Source organism: Cervus elaphus, chromosome 12 (assembly GCF_910594005.1).
Source record: "Cervus elaphus chromosome 12, mCerEla1.1, whole genome shotgun sequence".
Classification (NCBI taxonomy): Eukaryota; Metazoa; Chordata; class Mammalia; order Artiodactyla; family Cervidae; genus Cervus; species Cervus elaphus.
The window spans coordinates 16425790-16442801 of NC_057826.1; the positions used below are offsets into that span (position 1 = coordinate 16425790).

At 44.2% G+C, this 17012-nt stretch overlaps 1 protein-coding gene across 1 annotated transcript; it reads right to left on the bottom strand.

Moving 5' to 3' along the window:
• Nucleotides 1–9094: 9094 nt before the first annotated feature.
• Nucleotides 9095–15661, bottom strand: EIF2B2 (eukaryotic translation initiation factor 2B subunit beta). Its single transcript, XM_043920838.1, has 8 exons — nucleotides 15415–15661; nucleotides 15190–15310; nucleotides 14881–15029; nucleotides 13788–13951; nucleotides 13051–13146; nucleotides 12000–12137; nucleotides 10913–10979; nucleotides 9095–9648 (listed from the first exon to the last, which is right to left on the bottom strand). The coding sequence occupies exons 1-8, from the start codon at nucleotides 15575–15577 to the stop codon at nucleotides 9491–9493; spliced, it is 1056 nt and encodes a 351-aa protein (XP_043776773.1). The 5' UTR covers nucleotides 15578–15661; the 3' UTR covers nucleotides 9095–9490.
• Nucleotides 15662–17012: the final 1351 nt, after the last annotated feature.

Consider the following 17012-nt stretch of genomic DNA (forward strand, 5'->3'; position numbering starts at 1 on the left):
GGGGTAGTAGGATGGGGGTTTTCGTTTTGCTCTGCCACTTTTTTGAGCCTCATAATTTGCACCCGATGCTGAACTCCCTTCCCCTCTGGCCACCTCCACTGCCCGCCGCTGCTGCTTCACATTCTGCATCTCGGCCTTAAAGAGTTTCTCCATGCTTAAAAATGTGCCTGGCAGTCTTCCACCAGGCCTGTAGTTAGATTATTTTAAGGGTAAAAGCAATTGATAAAGAGAAGCGAGGACAAGGATGGAACAGAGAAACTAAAGCCCTGCTGCTGGTTTTTGTTTTATTGCCTCCTTGAAACCTTTTAGGCGGGCACCAGCCCAGCGTGGCCAGAGCTGCGCCTCAGGCAGGCCCAGGCCCCCAGCTCTGCAGTCTCCACCTGCCTGCAAGAGAGCTGTCAGCTCCCTCTGTCACATGCTTGTTGATCATACGAAAATTCTAGAAACAGGCCCCCTGACATCTAAAAATGTTGGAACTGTATTGGTGAGGGCTGTAGCCTGTGGTGATGTAATAAAATTACAGATTTAAGTGGATGAAGAGGGAAGATCATGAATGCCAGGTCTAAGATTTGGCTGTAGTTCCGCAGCTGCCTCCAGCTGGTTAGCCACCCAATAGGTAAAAGGGAAAACAGTAGAGGAAGCTTAACCATCAAATACATGGACGTAAAGCCAAGGAACTCTGCCTTCCTCCTGTGGCTGCACTGTTCCCTGCTGGCGGAAGGTGCAGTCCAGGCTGCCCTGGCTGATGACACAGGGAAACAAGAACCCAAGAAGGCAGGGGCAGAAAAGATAGGAGCCCTTGGCGAAGAAGCCTCGGCCAGGTTGCATCAGCAGTTTGCTCCCCCTCCCCGACAGTAAAAGAGCCACGAGATACACAAAACATTTACTTTTCATAGTGTGGCTCAAATGCCAGCAAAATGCACGGTTTAGTTGTTCTGAATCCTATGATTTCTTTCAGCCCAAGTTTATCACCTTGACCCAGTTCATGAATATTCTGAATTGTCTGTACAGTCTCAAAACTGAAATAAAAAAAAAAAAAAAAACTGAAATCAATAATGAAGTTTCAGACTTCCCTGGTGGTCCAGTGGTTAAGAATCTGCCAGCCAATGCAGGGGACATGGGTTCAATCCTTGATCTGGGAAGATCCCATGTGCCAAGGGGCAACCAACTCTCAGTAGAACAACTACTGAGCTCACACACCTACATTCTGTGCTCTGCAACAAGAGAAGCCACTGCAATGAATAGGCAGCACACCGCAACTAGAGAGTAGCCCCTGCTCACCATAACTGGAGAAAGCCCACGCACAGCAACGAAGGCCAAGCACAGCCAAAAATAAGTCATTAGTTTAAAAAATTTAAAAAATAACAATAATAAATGAAGTCTCAAGTTTTGGTAGTCCACAAAATGCACAAATAACAATTTCACCTGAATCTATTTTGAGGAAGATTACCAATAGAAGTCTTTGATAAAAGACATAGGTATGATTATTTGATAGAACCGATTCTGTTCATAAGTGAAAAGTGAAGTCACTTAGTCATGTCCGACTCTTTGTGACCCCATGGACTGTAGCCTACCAGGCTTCTCCATCCATGGGATTTTCCAGGTAAGAATTCTGGAGTGGGTTGCCATTTCCTTCTCCAGGAGATTTTCCTGACCCAGGGATTGAACCCGGGTCTCCCACATTGTAGGCAGACGCTTTACCATCTGAGCCACCAGGGAAGTCATATTAATAAGTAAAAGAATATAAGACAAAATAATAAATAACCCCCCCTCTCTCAGAGACTGATATTGTTCATATCCCAGACCAGTAAAATGGTGAAAGTACTGTGAGCTTGTTTTAGAAAAGATTTTTTTGTACACAAAGTATCTCTCTTAATGTGAAAGCAATTTTCATATCAAAAATGCAGCATTAATTCTTTCAACCTAACCAGATACATTCTCTACACTTTTTCAGGAGACATGTGTTATTTTGGTCCCTTTCAAATTGCATCTCGGTTTTTTTATTGCGGTACACCTATCTAATGGCCCCATAATTTCATTTGGGACCAGGACTGATCTTTCTGCAAATGCTTGTTATGCTACTCTTAATCCATACTTGTCCCACCTTTTTAGATGACTTGATTTCTGGTTAATAAGACTCAAGAGACTAAAGTACTATAAAAGGAGGGGAAAAAAAAAGCAAAAACAAAGCTAGTAATATGTCTGGGATGGGATGTGTTTTGAATGGGATGCCATGTGATGAGAAAGATGTTGCAATGAGAATTTCTACTTTTGTATTTCCTGGCCAGCCTGCTCACACTGGTCTTTGTAGCAAATGGAGTGATTTTCTTCCTTTTTAAATACAGGAATCAGATTTGTCCTCATGGAAGAAAAATTCACTTGCCAGCAGCCTTGCAGTGAATCTTATGGGAGCGATGAAGTAGCGCATTCACAGAAGGTTTAGGGAAAGCCTTCACTGGTTTTCAAGGGGATCGTTGTAGAATTATGTAATTGGACCCCGGAAGAATAGGCGCCACTGTCTAAATATGGCCCTTATTCCTCTAAGTATGTATAAATGATTTCATAAGCTGGGAGGTATGACCTTAGAAAGGAGAGTGTTTTCAGGGCCTCAGCCTCCAGGAGCAGTGGGGTGCTGTGGCCTCTGGACCTCTGCCGCCACTCCCCAGAACTTCATGGAGGTCAGCTGTCCTAGGTGTTTTAAAAATCTTTTTAGGTCAGACCAATCTGTAGGATAAAAAAAAAGTCTTACTATACCTCTTATATTAGGATGATGGGGTGCGATTTCACAAGGTTTTGCTAAAAATCCCAAACTCTGTGTTCTTGAGCAGGAGACTAGAAAAAGTTCTCCAGAAATCATGTAACCAGTCATCGTGGCCAGCCTGACTCTAGCAATGCAAGAGATAATTATTCTTTCTTAATAATTTTTATTAATCTACACATCTTTATCTTTACACAGCAGAAATGATTTATAACAAAGAGTCAAAATGCTGATCACATAGTTACATCAATCTAGTATCTTTAGTTTCACATAGCAGCAATCATAACAAAAGGGTAAAAACACTGATTATGTAGTCACTATATACATGTTATCCTTACTGTTTTTATCCCATCACATTCAGGTAATAAGAAAATGAATTTGTTATTTCCAAAATTTACCTAAAACAGCCAAGGTTTTATAATTCCACTGAAGTTTCAGAATTCAATTAGACACAATACAAAGTGTTCTCTATCTTAATAATTTATACACACAGTAGCACGCATCAGCACAAAATCAACCAATTAGCAAAAAACATCATTACTTTTATTGCCTGTTAGCATTCTGTTAAGTTTTTTTTAATCAGGTGCCATATTACAAATAATATTTGCATAATTTACTTGAATTCTTGGCAATCCATGAAATAAGGTGGTAATTATCCTCCCCATTCTACTAAGTGGGAAACTAAGGCTGAAAAATATTGTCTAACATCACACAGCTAATAAGTAAAGCAGAGCATGGTATCCATGTTTTCTGGCTCCAAGAACAATGCTGGCTACCATTTTCTGAGGGCTCACTATTATACCAAATGCTTTGTATACGTGATCTCTAATCCTTACAAAGTCCCCTTAGGAAGCTAATATCTCTCTCTTGCATTGAGACTTCTTAGCCTCAGAGATGTTAACAGGTTTGCTGAGCATGAGAATTCCAGCCCAGGTCTGTTGGACTTCACATTGCACCCTCCTTCCCATTATTACCCCACACTGCCCAACATATTTTTAATTTATTAGGGATTTATCAGATTGTAAACCTGGGGTGGTTCAACTTTGTTCGATTCTGGTTGGTGGAGGAGGCTTTGTTAACTTCAGAGTAAAACTTGAGAGATGAGAAGTGCAACAAAACCATTCTTGAGAGTTCCTTTTGTCAGTAACACTCATCAGAAGTGCATTGGGAAATAAAGGTGTATACCTTCAAGACGCTTAGCTTCAGTTAGGGAGAGAGACAAGGAAACTAATTAATGTGTGTGCCATGTGCTCAGTTGGGAATGGCTCTCTGCGACCCCATGGACTGTAGCCTGCCAGGTTCCTCTGTCCATGGAATTTTCCATGCAAGAATACTGGAGTGAGTTGCATTTTTTCTCCTCCAGGGGATCTTCCCAACCCAGAGATCAAACTGCACATCTCCTGTGTCTCCTGCCTTGGTAGGTGGATTCTTTACCCACTGAGCTATCAAGGAAGCCCGAAACTAATGATAGACTATGGTAGCTTCCTCTAGGTGTAGGGATCACCATGAGTTACAGCTATGTCTTTATTATTGAAACAAAAGGTGATAATTCTACGGTCAGAATTAAGATGGCAATAGAAGCTAGTAAAGAAAGCTGAGCACTGAAGAACTGATGCTTTTGAACTGTGGTGTTGGAGAAGACTCTTGAAGAGTCCCTTGGACTGCAAGGAGATCAAACCAGTCAATCCTAAAGGAAATCAGTCTGAATATTCATTGGAAGGACTGATGCTGAAGCTGAAGCTCCAATACTTTGGCCACCTGATGCAAAGAATTGACTCATTGGAAAAGACCCTGATGCTGGCAAAGACTGAAGGCAGGAGGAGAAGGGGACGATAGAGGATGAGATGGTTGGATGGCATCACCAAGTTGATGGATATGAGTTTGAGCAAGCTCCAGGAGTTGGTGATGGACAGGGAAGTGCTGCAGTCCATGGGGTCTCAAAGAGTCAGACATGACTGAGCAACTGAACTCAACTGAGAAGCTAGTATCAGAAAAGCTCAAGGTAGGAATTCCCTGGGCCGTCCAATGGTTAGGACTCTCTCACATGCTCTCACTGGGTTTTATCCCTGGCCGGGAAACTAAAATCCCAACAAGCCATGTGGCCAAAAATACATGAATTTTTTCTAAGACAGAAATTTGGCAAAGCTTAAAGTGTAGGCTAGAAGGAAAAGGAGAGGCTAGGGAGGGGGCTAGGGCAAATTCCAGAACCCAGGTGGGGAGGTGGAACTCCTTGAGTAGCTGAAAATGAAGAGGATCTAGCAATCAGACATCAGAGCAAGGGAAAAGGTCAGACACAAATCAACAGCTGGGATCTGAGCCTAACAGACAGTAAAAAGAACAAGGCAACCCTAACAGGTCAGAGCAGGAGGGGGCTCAGGGCCAAGTTCTGGAGATGTGTTGGGGGCTGAGGAAGCCATGCCAAGGGAGAACAGACGCAGCCCATCATTTCCTAGACAGCATTGACAACCACCAGCTTCAGTGGAAGCCTCAGCTGGGGGCCAGCACCAGCATCCCTGAAAGGAGGGAAGAGCAGTTTCTGGCACAAAGAACCAGGCTCTCCTTATCTGTTTTCCACTGAAGTGCACCCCCTTCCATCAAAACCCTTTACACAAGCAGGCTAACAATGAGAACTGACTGCTGCGTTTGCCACTGTATATCATGCCTGTTTTCACCCCTTCTCAGCTGAAGGTGTTCATCAACACTGAGATGGCAAAATGTGGGCTCAGAAGAGAGGAAAAGAAGGAAGCCTGGGAAACCAAAAATCTGGATAATCTGCACCAAATAAACCCTTCCTCCCTTCTATCCCTCCATTTATTCATTTATCATTCAGTAACCTCTAGTGAGTCCCTTCTAAACGTATTGATGCAGAAATAGTGGAGGCAATAAAAAAAGTTATCCTATGGTTTAGGACTTATCAAGCCTTAGAATCACTTTCATCCCATACCCATTTGTCACAGAGCACTCAGTTTTATCTAGAAACATCTGATAAAGCTCAGGCAACCTGATCAAAGACTGTGGAAATCTGAGTATCTAATATTTTGCAATCTATCGAGCCAGCAAACTAGCATGACTCAAGTAGCGGTGTGAAGAAGCTGGATTTGGCCAGATTTTCCCTGTACAACTTGCCTGACTAAACAGTTTGCTCATATTTACTTTAAGAGAAAAGAGTATCCAACTGTGATTTAAAAAAAAAAAAAAGAAAAGTTGGTCTGGAGTTAGTCTATCATTAGTTTATCACTGCCCTTGGTCTATCATTACTTAAATATGCTACCACCTCTCTTTAATAGTAGTTAACTGTAGAATTTTACATATAAATTATGAATCTTGTCAAGTTTTTAAGTAGCTTCCTTCTCTAGGCAGGTCTTAATTCTAAATGAAAATAACATGCCTGCAAATACACTACTGAAAGGCCCCTTCTTGTCATGGCAGTACTTAATATAAACATCAGGAGATGATCATTTCAAGTGCGGTTAGGCTTGAAGGCAGCCCCGCGTGTTGTGAAGGTTGAAAGCTTAGACCATAGCTCTTTATTAATAGTAATTGCTTAGCCATTGTGCAACATCCTGGAACAACTGTTTGGTGAATGAAAGGGTAATTCAGAGCAAAGTAGACCAGATAAGAAAAACACTTCCAAACCACATTTCAAAATAGCTTCTTTGTGTCAGCTGGGTACATGTCTGCAGAGTAGTTTTTGCGAGGACGGGTGGATAGTATGGAGCCTTTACAGTAGTGACATCCCCATCTGGTACTATCTTTATGGCAAAGCATGCTGTTGTACTGAGGTCTACACATGTGGTGTCAGAGTCAGGGAGCTCCGGGGTGAACCTGTGAGCCGGGCAGCCTTCATGAACCCAAAGACTGCTGCAACAGCTCACATTGAGAAATGGCTTTCAGGCACATCTGTGAAACTTACGATCTTGAGAGTACCGGCATTTCTTTTGAGGTATCACTTTACACTTCAGTTTTTCTTGGTAGAGTATTTTTCAGAGACTTCTCTTAGGAGGCTATATTAGGAATTTCTGTTCCTTATTTGAGTTCCAGGAACTTGTGCCTTTCCTGCCCGCCGTCCAAATTGGAAGATACAAACCGTGGGAAAACATGTCTTTACAAACTCTATGGAGTGAGTGATCTAACTTGGTTTATTTAGCATATTCAGGAAGACTTTCATGTCCATGGAATCCCTGATTAATTCTAAGCTACCACTGTTTTTAAACGAGCTTCTGAGTTCTGCTGCAAAGGCAGGGGTGGGAAGCAAGTTCAAACAAAGGTTGACAGGTAGTAAGCTGACAAGAACACCTCGGTGTCCCCCTGCTTAGATAAGGTTCTCCCTTTCCAATATTTACTCTTCCTCAAGCAGGAAAAGGGAGAGAAAGAAATAAAAAAGCGAGGTATATAAATAGCGCAGTGGGATTTGCTTAATTGAAGTTCTAAAGTCCAAAGAATCCACATCTGTGCAGCTCTGTCGCAGGCGCTGTAAGAGCCGGCTGCAGACAGCAAGCCTCTACCCTGGTGACCTTCGTCCATCTCAGGGATGCCTGGGAAGGATGCTGGTGCTAACTTTAGACCCAGAGACTAAGATGCACAAAGGACAAGTATCATAACAGACTTTCAGAAACAGATTTAAATCCCTCCTGCTCTTCCTCCAGAGCACAGTCACATTCAGGCAAGCCGCTGTTAGGATGGGTGCCTTCAAAGACTTCTCGAAACGGGTAGCTACAAGCCACTTTACTGAGAAAGCATGCGGTCTTAGATGTTTTAAGAAATAATTGACAACAAAGACCTGCGTGAGCCGGGCTCTTCTGGGTCAGAGAGCTTTCAGGTCAGTTCTTTAGACTGACTCTTTTCAGTCTTGCCTTTTTCCTCTCTCAGGGTCTGAAGGCAAAGATCTGCCCATGTCAAGTAGGATCAGAGTAGAGGCCTTTCCCTCATTGTCTACCTTCTGGCCAGTGTTTACCAAAACACAAATATCAAATCACCTGGTAAAATCCCTTGAGATGCTTGTTAAACATGCAGATTCCTAGAACTTCCACCTTCTGCCTCATAGACACTGATGTCAGAGGTTGACTTTGTGACAAGCATCCCAGGGGGGTTCCCTTGCACACTCGGGGGATCTTGGCCCAGAGAAGAAGTTTGCTTTGCACCATGCTTTCCAAACATGGCATCCAGATCATCTGACCTGAGGAGGCTTTTTGAAAACATAAATCACTAAAGTAGCACACATGAAGAATAGAAACAATATCCTAAATAAAATCAGAAACTATCCTTCTGCTTGCTACGGTTTGGTGTTAATTCTTCCAGATTTTTATCCTGTGCATCCACATAATTTGTTTTAAGGAGCTAAGGGTCATTTCATGCAGATTGCTCTGCAGCTTGGTTTTTTTCCCCAGCTTGCTTTTGGTTAATAGAATATAAAATAGACTTGTTTATATATCTATCCCATGCATTAACACAAGGGTCACAACTCAGATGCCCATAAAGGTTCAGCAGACAATATAAATGAGTTTTGCAAACCTGGCTTGGAATTGTAGAAAACGGGGTTCCCATTTACTAGAATTAGAAGCTATCCACCTATAGTCAAATTGTTGCCATTTGGGAATGCGGGCCCAGAGTTCACCAAATCTTCAGGAGACGGAAGAAATCCGAATTTATCCAATGTGTAACATCCAGATTTTAAAATACTGGTAACTAATTCAAATTAAATACCAGATGAATCAATCAAAATGTTTTTAATCCAGACACTGATCTCAAGTCACCTTTTGAAACCTCTATTGCAATGTATACATCATCAAGTAGGTCACATTTAAAAACCTTTCTTGTTTTTAACTAACAGAATACAAAATGCTATATTGCTGGACCCTTAGGCTGTGACATTACAGCTGCTACAATGGACATTCTTGCCTATGTCTCTCTGTGCTTGCAAAAATAAATCTAGAAGGTTGAAAATTTCCCTGGAAAAGGTTGCACCAATTTGCAGTTCTATTAATAGTTCACGAGGGGGTCCTTTTCCGGGACGCTCTAAGCATATTCCCAGGACACTCTAAGCCAACCCAGAGATCAGACACAGTAGGTCTGAGATGGAGGCTGAGAGTGTATATTTTCTTAAGCTCCCAGATGATTCTGATGATCAGAGATTTTGGAACCACTGTCTTGGATTATTAACGAGTTGTTTGGGACCATTTCCAGTGAGTTATAAAGGAAATCATAAATACTTTCATCTGAATTTCTGTTTCAGGCTGTTACCTCTAATTACTGCCCTCTATGAAAACACCAAAGGGCTCTGCTGCTGCTGTTTCAGGCAGTTCAGTCGGAGCAGAACAATAAATAAACCAACTCAGGAACCTTCAAGCAGCTTTTATTGGCACGGCCTCGGAAAAGGTGTGGCAGTCACTTCTGAGCAAAAACCTGTAGCCCAGCAAGTCTTCGGTGTTGTGTTTAAAACACCACTGAACCAGGAAGTTTAAGTTCCTGAAACAGATACTCCAAGTCACTAAGAGGCTCCAAAATCAAGAGATCAAGCTCTGCTGGCTCTGTAAGATCCAAGAGACAAAGAACAGTCCTGGAGATGCATCTCAGTTATGGGATGACCGCAATGGCAGGAAACAGATTCAGGTTTTCTAAGGCTGACTCTTGTTCGCTCCCCCATTACAAGGAAGATGCATTTCAGTCGTGGCACAGAAATCTCCTCTCCGTTCTGTCTTTGCCTAAGCAGATTCTGCTTAGGACGAGTGGTGGTTATAGGATGTGATCGTCAGGATGGTAGAGTTCACTCATCAGGCGGTAGATGTAGGAAGGTGCATTCCCACCAATGTTGGAGATAAACAGAGTAATGAGCTCTGGAGGGACGTAGTCAAAGACGGGGCAATGGACACTGACCTTCTCCAAGATGTCCCCTGAAAGGCAATCACACGAGCTAAAGACAAAACCGAGGCTCCTGTTCTAATAAGTATCTCATGGATTCTAGGCTCAATAACACAGGGATACTTGCCACCCCAAGGAAGGGAAGCTGTAGCAAAATATAAACCAGAAGAAAAGACGTCTGATCATGATCTGCCCTGTGTCTACGACTCTCCAATACCTTCCCATAGAAAGGCAAAAAAAGTTTCAAATTCGGGATTGCAGCCGTCAAGATTTGGGCCCTCCCCACTGCACTACACTATAGGCCGTATCGCTCTCCCTCTTGCTCATTACTCTCCAGCCACATGGCCATCTTTTCCAACTGGCTAAGCATGTACCTAACTCGGGTCTTTTGCACCAACATCTGGAAACTCTTTCCTTCACCTTCACGTGGCAGGCTCTATTCCTTCAGGAATCAGCTGAAATGCCATCTCATTAAGTCCCTTCCCCAGTCTAAGGTAGTCCCCTAGTCACTTTCCATCATATCATCCGTATTTTCTTCCTAAAACACTTCATGCCCTGACATATTCTTGTCTGTCTTTTGCAACATGACTTAAACTCTGGGGGAGCAGGGCCCATCTGTGTTAATCACTGTTATATCCCTAGTGCCTGAAATAGTGCTGGATACACAGTGGGTGCTCAAGAGTCATAAATCTTTCTTGAAAGAATGAATGTTTGAATAAATGGTGAAGTTATTAAATTTCCAAGAAGAATTAGCACTCCAGGTACTATGTTTTGCTCCCGGAGGATGTTAAAGACCATGCAAACTGTTGATGAGGCAGCAAGCTCACTGAGCAAAGCTGCTGCCTTCAGAAGAAGAGAAAAGGTCACCAACACACAAAAGTGTCCAGACTACAGGCAAGTTTTATAAGTAACATTTCAGAGCCTGCTTCCTTTAGCAGTCACATCACCAAAATGACTCCCTGCAGCAACCAAAATCAAGTACACTTTCTGATTGGGCTGTTGCCTGTATTTCAACTTGCAAAGCCAATCCCAGTCAATGCCGGGTGATCCAACCCCACATAGTCCCCATAAGTCAGCTAAAATATATTAGTTTCAGAAGAAAATGAACATGGATTAGGTCAGGTCTGCAAACACTCTAAGTTGCTAAAGAGAACAGTCCCCACAAGAAGTATGATTAATAAAACACAGCCCAACGACATTCAATCCCATTGACCACCAAAAGACCAAAACAAATATATACAAAAATCCAAAACACACCAACTGCGTGTGCCATACACATTCAAGCAACTTCTGTACCTTCTGTGAAAGGCAGGACTTCTTCAGGAGCCACGAACTTGTGAAATGAATCTTCTTCATTGGGGAACTGGAAAAGGAAAAATTAGGAAGAGAAAAAGAGAGATCTGACACTTTGACTTTCAGGTATACACCCAAGAGAAATAAAAAGACATCCAGACACTTGATTACAAAGGCTTATTGCAGCATTACTTACAAAAGCCAGAAGGTAGAAATAACCCAGATGCTGATCAACAGATGAATGGATGATTAAATTGTGGTATAGCCACACAACAGAACATTATTCAGTCACAAAAAAGGAACAAAGTACGTGCTATAACTCAGATGAACTCCCAGAGTATTTAGAAATCAGAAACAAAAGGGTCCATACTGTATGACTTCTTTTATGTGAAATATCAAAATTAAGCAAATCCATAGAGACTCAAAGCAGATTAGCAATCACTAGGAGATGGGGAAAAGAAAGAAGGGAGTGATTACTTAATGGGTACAGAGTGTTTCTCTGGGATGATGAAAAAATTCTGAAACTAAAGAGTGGTAGTTGCACAATGCTGTGAATGTACTAAATGCCACTGAACTGTACATTTTAAAATGGTTAATTGTGTATTATGTGAATTTCACTTCAATTTTTTAATAAGTAGACACCTATAGATAGGTTGTTATTTTCAAAGCAAGTAGTTTCTATCACTGGTAAAATGACTCTTTACTTAGTAACTGCTTGTGTTCAGGCTACAGAATACAGTTCCTGGAATCATGACAAATAAAAACCAATTTCTATGTTTCTAGTTTCAACTTGCTTGGCATTTTCAGAAATGGTCAGGGTGACAGGGGAGAGGTGGCAATGTAGACAAAGGGCCTTCCCCAACTACATGTTATCCTGACCTTACAATTTTGACCTCCTAAAGCTGAAAGGTTGTAACTATCAATGGCTCTTCCTGGATCAAGACTACTGTGACCTTTTCCAGTCTCCACTGGGTCTAATCCACTGAGTAAATGCGGAAAAAGAGAAGTCCCAGAGTGAGAAGGTTGAAGGTTAAAGAGTTCAAACCTATACTTTGACTTCCTTCTGTTGGCTAGAGACAGACAGACATACCTGTGGGGAAAGCTTGAACATAGGAGCACAGACGATGAGTGGGGTGGAATGGTGTTTTGCTGCCAGAGCTAGAGTATGAGTTCCTGCCACAGCTCGCAGGGCACCGTTGGCCAGGATGGTCTTTGTGCCAATGATCACCTTTGGGACAGGAAGAAAGAAGCGAGCCATCCTGAGAACAGAGCCTTCAACAGGCCATTGGGCATGAGCGCCTGAATGCTTAGCCCCCAGTCTTGGCAATTAGCAGGGGGTGGGCGTGGAGGTCACACACCAGGAGAGGGAAAGGGATTCTAGGTTCAGACCACAAGTTCTAGTATAAAAGTGGATTCCCAAGGGAAAAATGAACACAGTACAGGACAGAAAACTGCAGTGTTTATTGCTCTTAGCCCTGTCTTCTCTGGAAATCTATCTGCCACACCTCCTGAGAAGTGGGAAGCCTTTCTTCTACCATCCACCACTACCAAGCTCTCTGAGCAGAAGTGGGCAGCTCTCTACCAGATCTCTAAGAGGCTGACATGATTAGCTTAGTCCCATTTCATTCCTTTCAATCCTTTAACCAAAATGAGGTGCCTCCAAGGGAGGACAGAGAAGGAAATGGCACCCCACTCCAGTACTCTTGCCTGGAGAGTCCCATGGACAGAGGAGCCTGGTAGGCTGCAGTCCATGGGGTCGCTAGGAGTTGAACACGACTGAGTGACTTCACTTTCACTTTTCACTTTCATGCAATGGAGAAGGAAGTGACAACCCATTCCAGTATTCTTGCCTGGAGAATCCCAGGGACAAGGGAGCCTGGTGGGCTGCTGTCTATGGGGTCGCACAGAGTTGGATATGACTGAAGCAACTTAGCAGCAGCAGCAGCCAAGGGAGGAATAAAGAGGGGGGATCAATATTAATAGAATAAGAGACTTAAAAGGTCCATGTATGTGTTTTCAAAAGGTACTAGAAACTCTCCTCTCTTCTTATAGATATTGGGGCCAGGGAGGGGGGGGCAGATATTAATATTTTAAAGTATAATCTTCATAAATTTGACGTAATATAACTCAAATGCACCCACCTTGTTGACTCTTGACATAACAGCAAAAATGGCAGCATCAGTCATGACAGTTGTCTCAATACCTGCTTTGGACAAATTGACTGCCATCTCATGACCCTGCATTTGGAGAGAAAGGCTGATGCTGAGAGGAAGAGTGGGAGAGAGAGAAAAAGCTTTCAAACATAACTGGATCTGGGGGACTGTGTGACACTGGGCATATCCAACATGCAACTTCCAACAGGTAACTAACTCATCTGGTAGGTGTTCTCTGGGAAGCGACAGGAAGCCCAGGGGAAGCTAATTAATGTTTATTACTCCCCAGCAGTGCTGGGACAGGCACAGAACTGGAAATACAACTTGCTTGTGTAACTGGGCAGAGTGCACAGGACAGCTCCTGGCTCATTATTTTACAACATCCTTGCATCCTTACATATTTCCTTTCTGGAGACCTATTATTTACCTGAAGACTGACTGAGGTCAGACCAAGCATCAGTCATCCCCAAGGTTATTTACCCTATTCTGATTTCTGAAAGAACTAATATTTATCTTTTCTTAGGCCAAGTAGTTCACTCAACTTCCTTAAATGAATACTTTAAGAATGTTCACAGGATCAACAACGTGAAATTCTCTTCAATGTTTTACTCTATCTCCTCAACATTTGAATCGCATCAATTCAAAGACGGCTTGGAGCCCACCGACCTCTCCTTTATTCTCTCCTCATTTTAAACTTTTCTTAGCGGCTCCAGCAGTCCCCATACCTGACAGAAAGGTGCACACTCTGCCACGATGACATGGAATTTCCTCTTTCGGGCGGCCTCTTTGAGGAACGCCTCCACTGTGCGGGAGAAGCCGATGGTCATGATGACCTCATTGGAGTGGATGTGCTCCAAGGCCTGGGCTGCGATGTTCTCTGTTGTCCCTTCTGCAAGAAGCCAGTTTTGCATGGAAAATACGACACAGCCATGCTACAACACAGACTTGAACAGAAAGGGACGTGTGCCCTTCTTGTACACTGCCCACCTAGCAGAGCCTGGTAACACATGGTCAATGGACTAAACATGAAATGTCCTATTGCCTTAAAAGCCCCTCCCTCCAGGGTTTTCTATCTCCCAAGCTCTCAGCCTACCGTCTCGCCCAGCAGTACCCCTACTCATCAACTTACTCCCCTCACCCCTAGCCCGCCCCAAAGCTAGTTCTTTACAACTGACTTTGAAGACAATGAATTTAGGCAAGAAATGTCCCATCTGGGAAATTGAAAGTGCTGACAGTAGGGTAAACAGAGCTTCCCTCTAAAAGAATTCCTCCTCCAAAAGGTGGCCACAACGCCTCCACCTGACAGGGAGGACACAGAAGAAAAACAGGGGAGGAATTTGGAAGAAGCAGCTCAGTGCAAGCAGCTCAGCGCACAGACAGACCCAGTTTCTTCCTTTCCTGGGAACACTCAGGGCAATAAATATCTGGTCTCCGAGGTCACAGAGACAGGGGGGATAGAAGTGGCTTGTGCGTATGCATATGGGTATGTATGTGTGTGTGTGTCTGTAAAATTTCAAGAAGTTGAGTGAAAAAGGGTTTATCAACTGTGGTTTTCAGAGGTTCATCTTAAAAAATAAAAGCTCTTCCCAAACAGCCTCTGCCACAGTGGATTTGCAGTGGGGTCAGTCTGTAAAGAAATGTAGAGAGGGTTATCTTAGTCTTGCCACCTATTCCAATCGTTCATAATCAGGATGAGGGCAAACCTCTGAGAACCAGAAGACTGGTTATCTCCCATCTCTGCTTATGAACAACTTCCAGGGTCTTCTGTTCCCTCATCTGCCTGCAACTTGTCCTGTACACCTAAGGATCAGGACTCACCCAGTTCCACCAGCAGCTCATTAATTGCCTCAATGATGTTGGACTGGAGTTGAGCATAATGGGAACGGAAATCCTCGCTCAGGCCCCCGGATGTCAAGAGTTTGTGCAGAGACTCCTGCTGATCGCTCTCGTCGCTGCGTCCGTGGAGTCTACGAAGGCAACAAGACCCAAAGGAGTTGGGGTCAGAGATGTGGTCATTTAAGTAACGACAGCTGCTCAGCTCCAACAAAGGCTCCAAGCAGGGGGAGAGAGGGGCCCGTGCAAAAAGCTTCACTGGGCCCAAGCCCCGGTTCAGGATGTGGGCCTGACCTGCCATACTCCTCCCGGATGATTCTGAGCACTCTCCGCACCATGTTGCCCACGGTGGTCTCTGAGGGTTGCGCGGCCGTCATCCTCCGGCCTTCTCTGCGGATCAGTTCCATCAGCTCCCCTACAGCCCAAAGAGAAAAGGTGAGGGCGAGAAGCGCGCGGCGTGGGGCCTGGACGACTTTCCGCCTGGGGATCGGGATCAGAAAGGGGCGAGGCCTGCCTCACCTGCATTGCTCCAGCGGTGGTCCGTGATGATGCGGCGAAGCAGTCCCAGAGTCTCCCGGGCCATGTCCTCGGAGCTGCGCCGCCCGCCGCCCCGCTTCAGCGCCTCCACGAAACTCTCGATCCTCTCGGACAGCTCCGAGCCCTTGGCGGCTGCCCCTGGCATCTCGAAAGAAGCCGCCTTGCCGGCGGAATCCACACCTGGCAGACCTCCGAGCTTGCACTTCCGGGACAGGAGAGGTCGGCTTCCGCTCTGCTAGAAAAAAAACTCACCCTTGGGAGACGACTGGGCCACGCCCCTCCCTGCTAACTCCCGCCCCCCACCCCGACAGAGCCAATCAGACTCTTGGAACTCGATGTGTTACGTTTACCGCCAAGCGTCCGCGGGCCTCGGAGGTTAGAAGGCTTGACGGTTGACGCCACCAGAGGGTGGCTAGTCCCGTTGCTGTGGAAACAGCCAGTCTGAAAGGCCCCTACCACTTCCCGAGGCTACGCTAGAGAAGTTGCAGGCCTACTTCCCGGTCCCTCAGCTTCGGTGACGACCAGAGTGCGGCTCCAGGGTCCGCTCCCCCTAGGGCAGACGCCCCATTATAATGCTGTTACATTGCATGATACTGGTTCGTTTGCGCCTCTGTCTCTCTAACAGATTGAGCTCCCTCATGGCAAGGACTTTTTTTTTTCCTTTGCCTTTTCAACGTCTAGCACATCTCCTCACAGATGAGGAGACCGAATATCCACCAATAAGGAGATTCAGAGTTAATATGGGAGCAAAGATGATGTCTTTCCATCTGGACAGACTAGAGGGGAGTAAAACATATAACACGATCGTTTACTTTTGAGTTTACTAGGTATTGGACACTGTGTATGAATTGTCTCATCTAATGCATCTCTATGAGATAGGTCCTCTTATCCTAATTTTACACATCAGAAAACAAAGCTACAGAATTTTAAGCAATTAATAAGGGGATGCGTTTATATTTAAATCCAGTTGTGTCTGAACCTAAAATCTGTGTGTAATGAGAATCTCTATTTCATTAAAATACATTCTTAGAAATGGAAAAAAAAAGAAAAAGGGAAACCTTTGGCACGCACTTTTCTAAGACTTTTGCTACAGTTGACAAATTGCCTTGCAGAAAAATATATCAGTACCAAAATCAGACAAAGATAATACGAAAAAAAGAAAATTAGAGACCAGGGTCCCTCCTGAATGCAGATACAAAGAGCTGCAACAAATTATTAGCAAACCAAATTCATCAGTACATAAATGATTCATGTAAGGACTTCCCTGGTGACCCAGTGCTTAGGAATCCACCTCCCAGTGAATGCAGAAGACACAGGTTCAATCCCTGGTCCAGGAGGATCCCACATATTGCAGAGCAACTAAGTGGTGTGCCACAACTACCAAAGCCTGCACCCTCTAGGGCGGGAGAACCACAACTACTGAGCCCCTGTGCTGCAACTACTGAGGCCCATGTGCCTAGAACCAGTGCATCACAATAGAGTAGCCCATGCTCACCACAGCTAGAGAAAGCCTGCGTGAAGCAATGAAGACCCAGCACAGTCAAAAGTAAATAATAAAATTAAGATCAATGTATAATTAT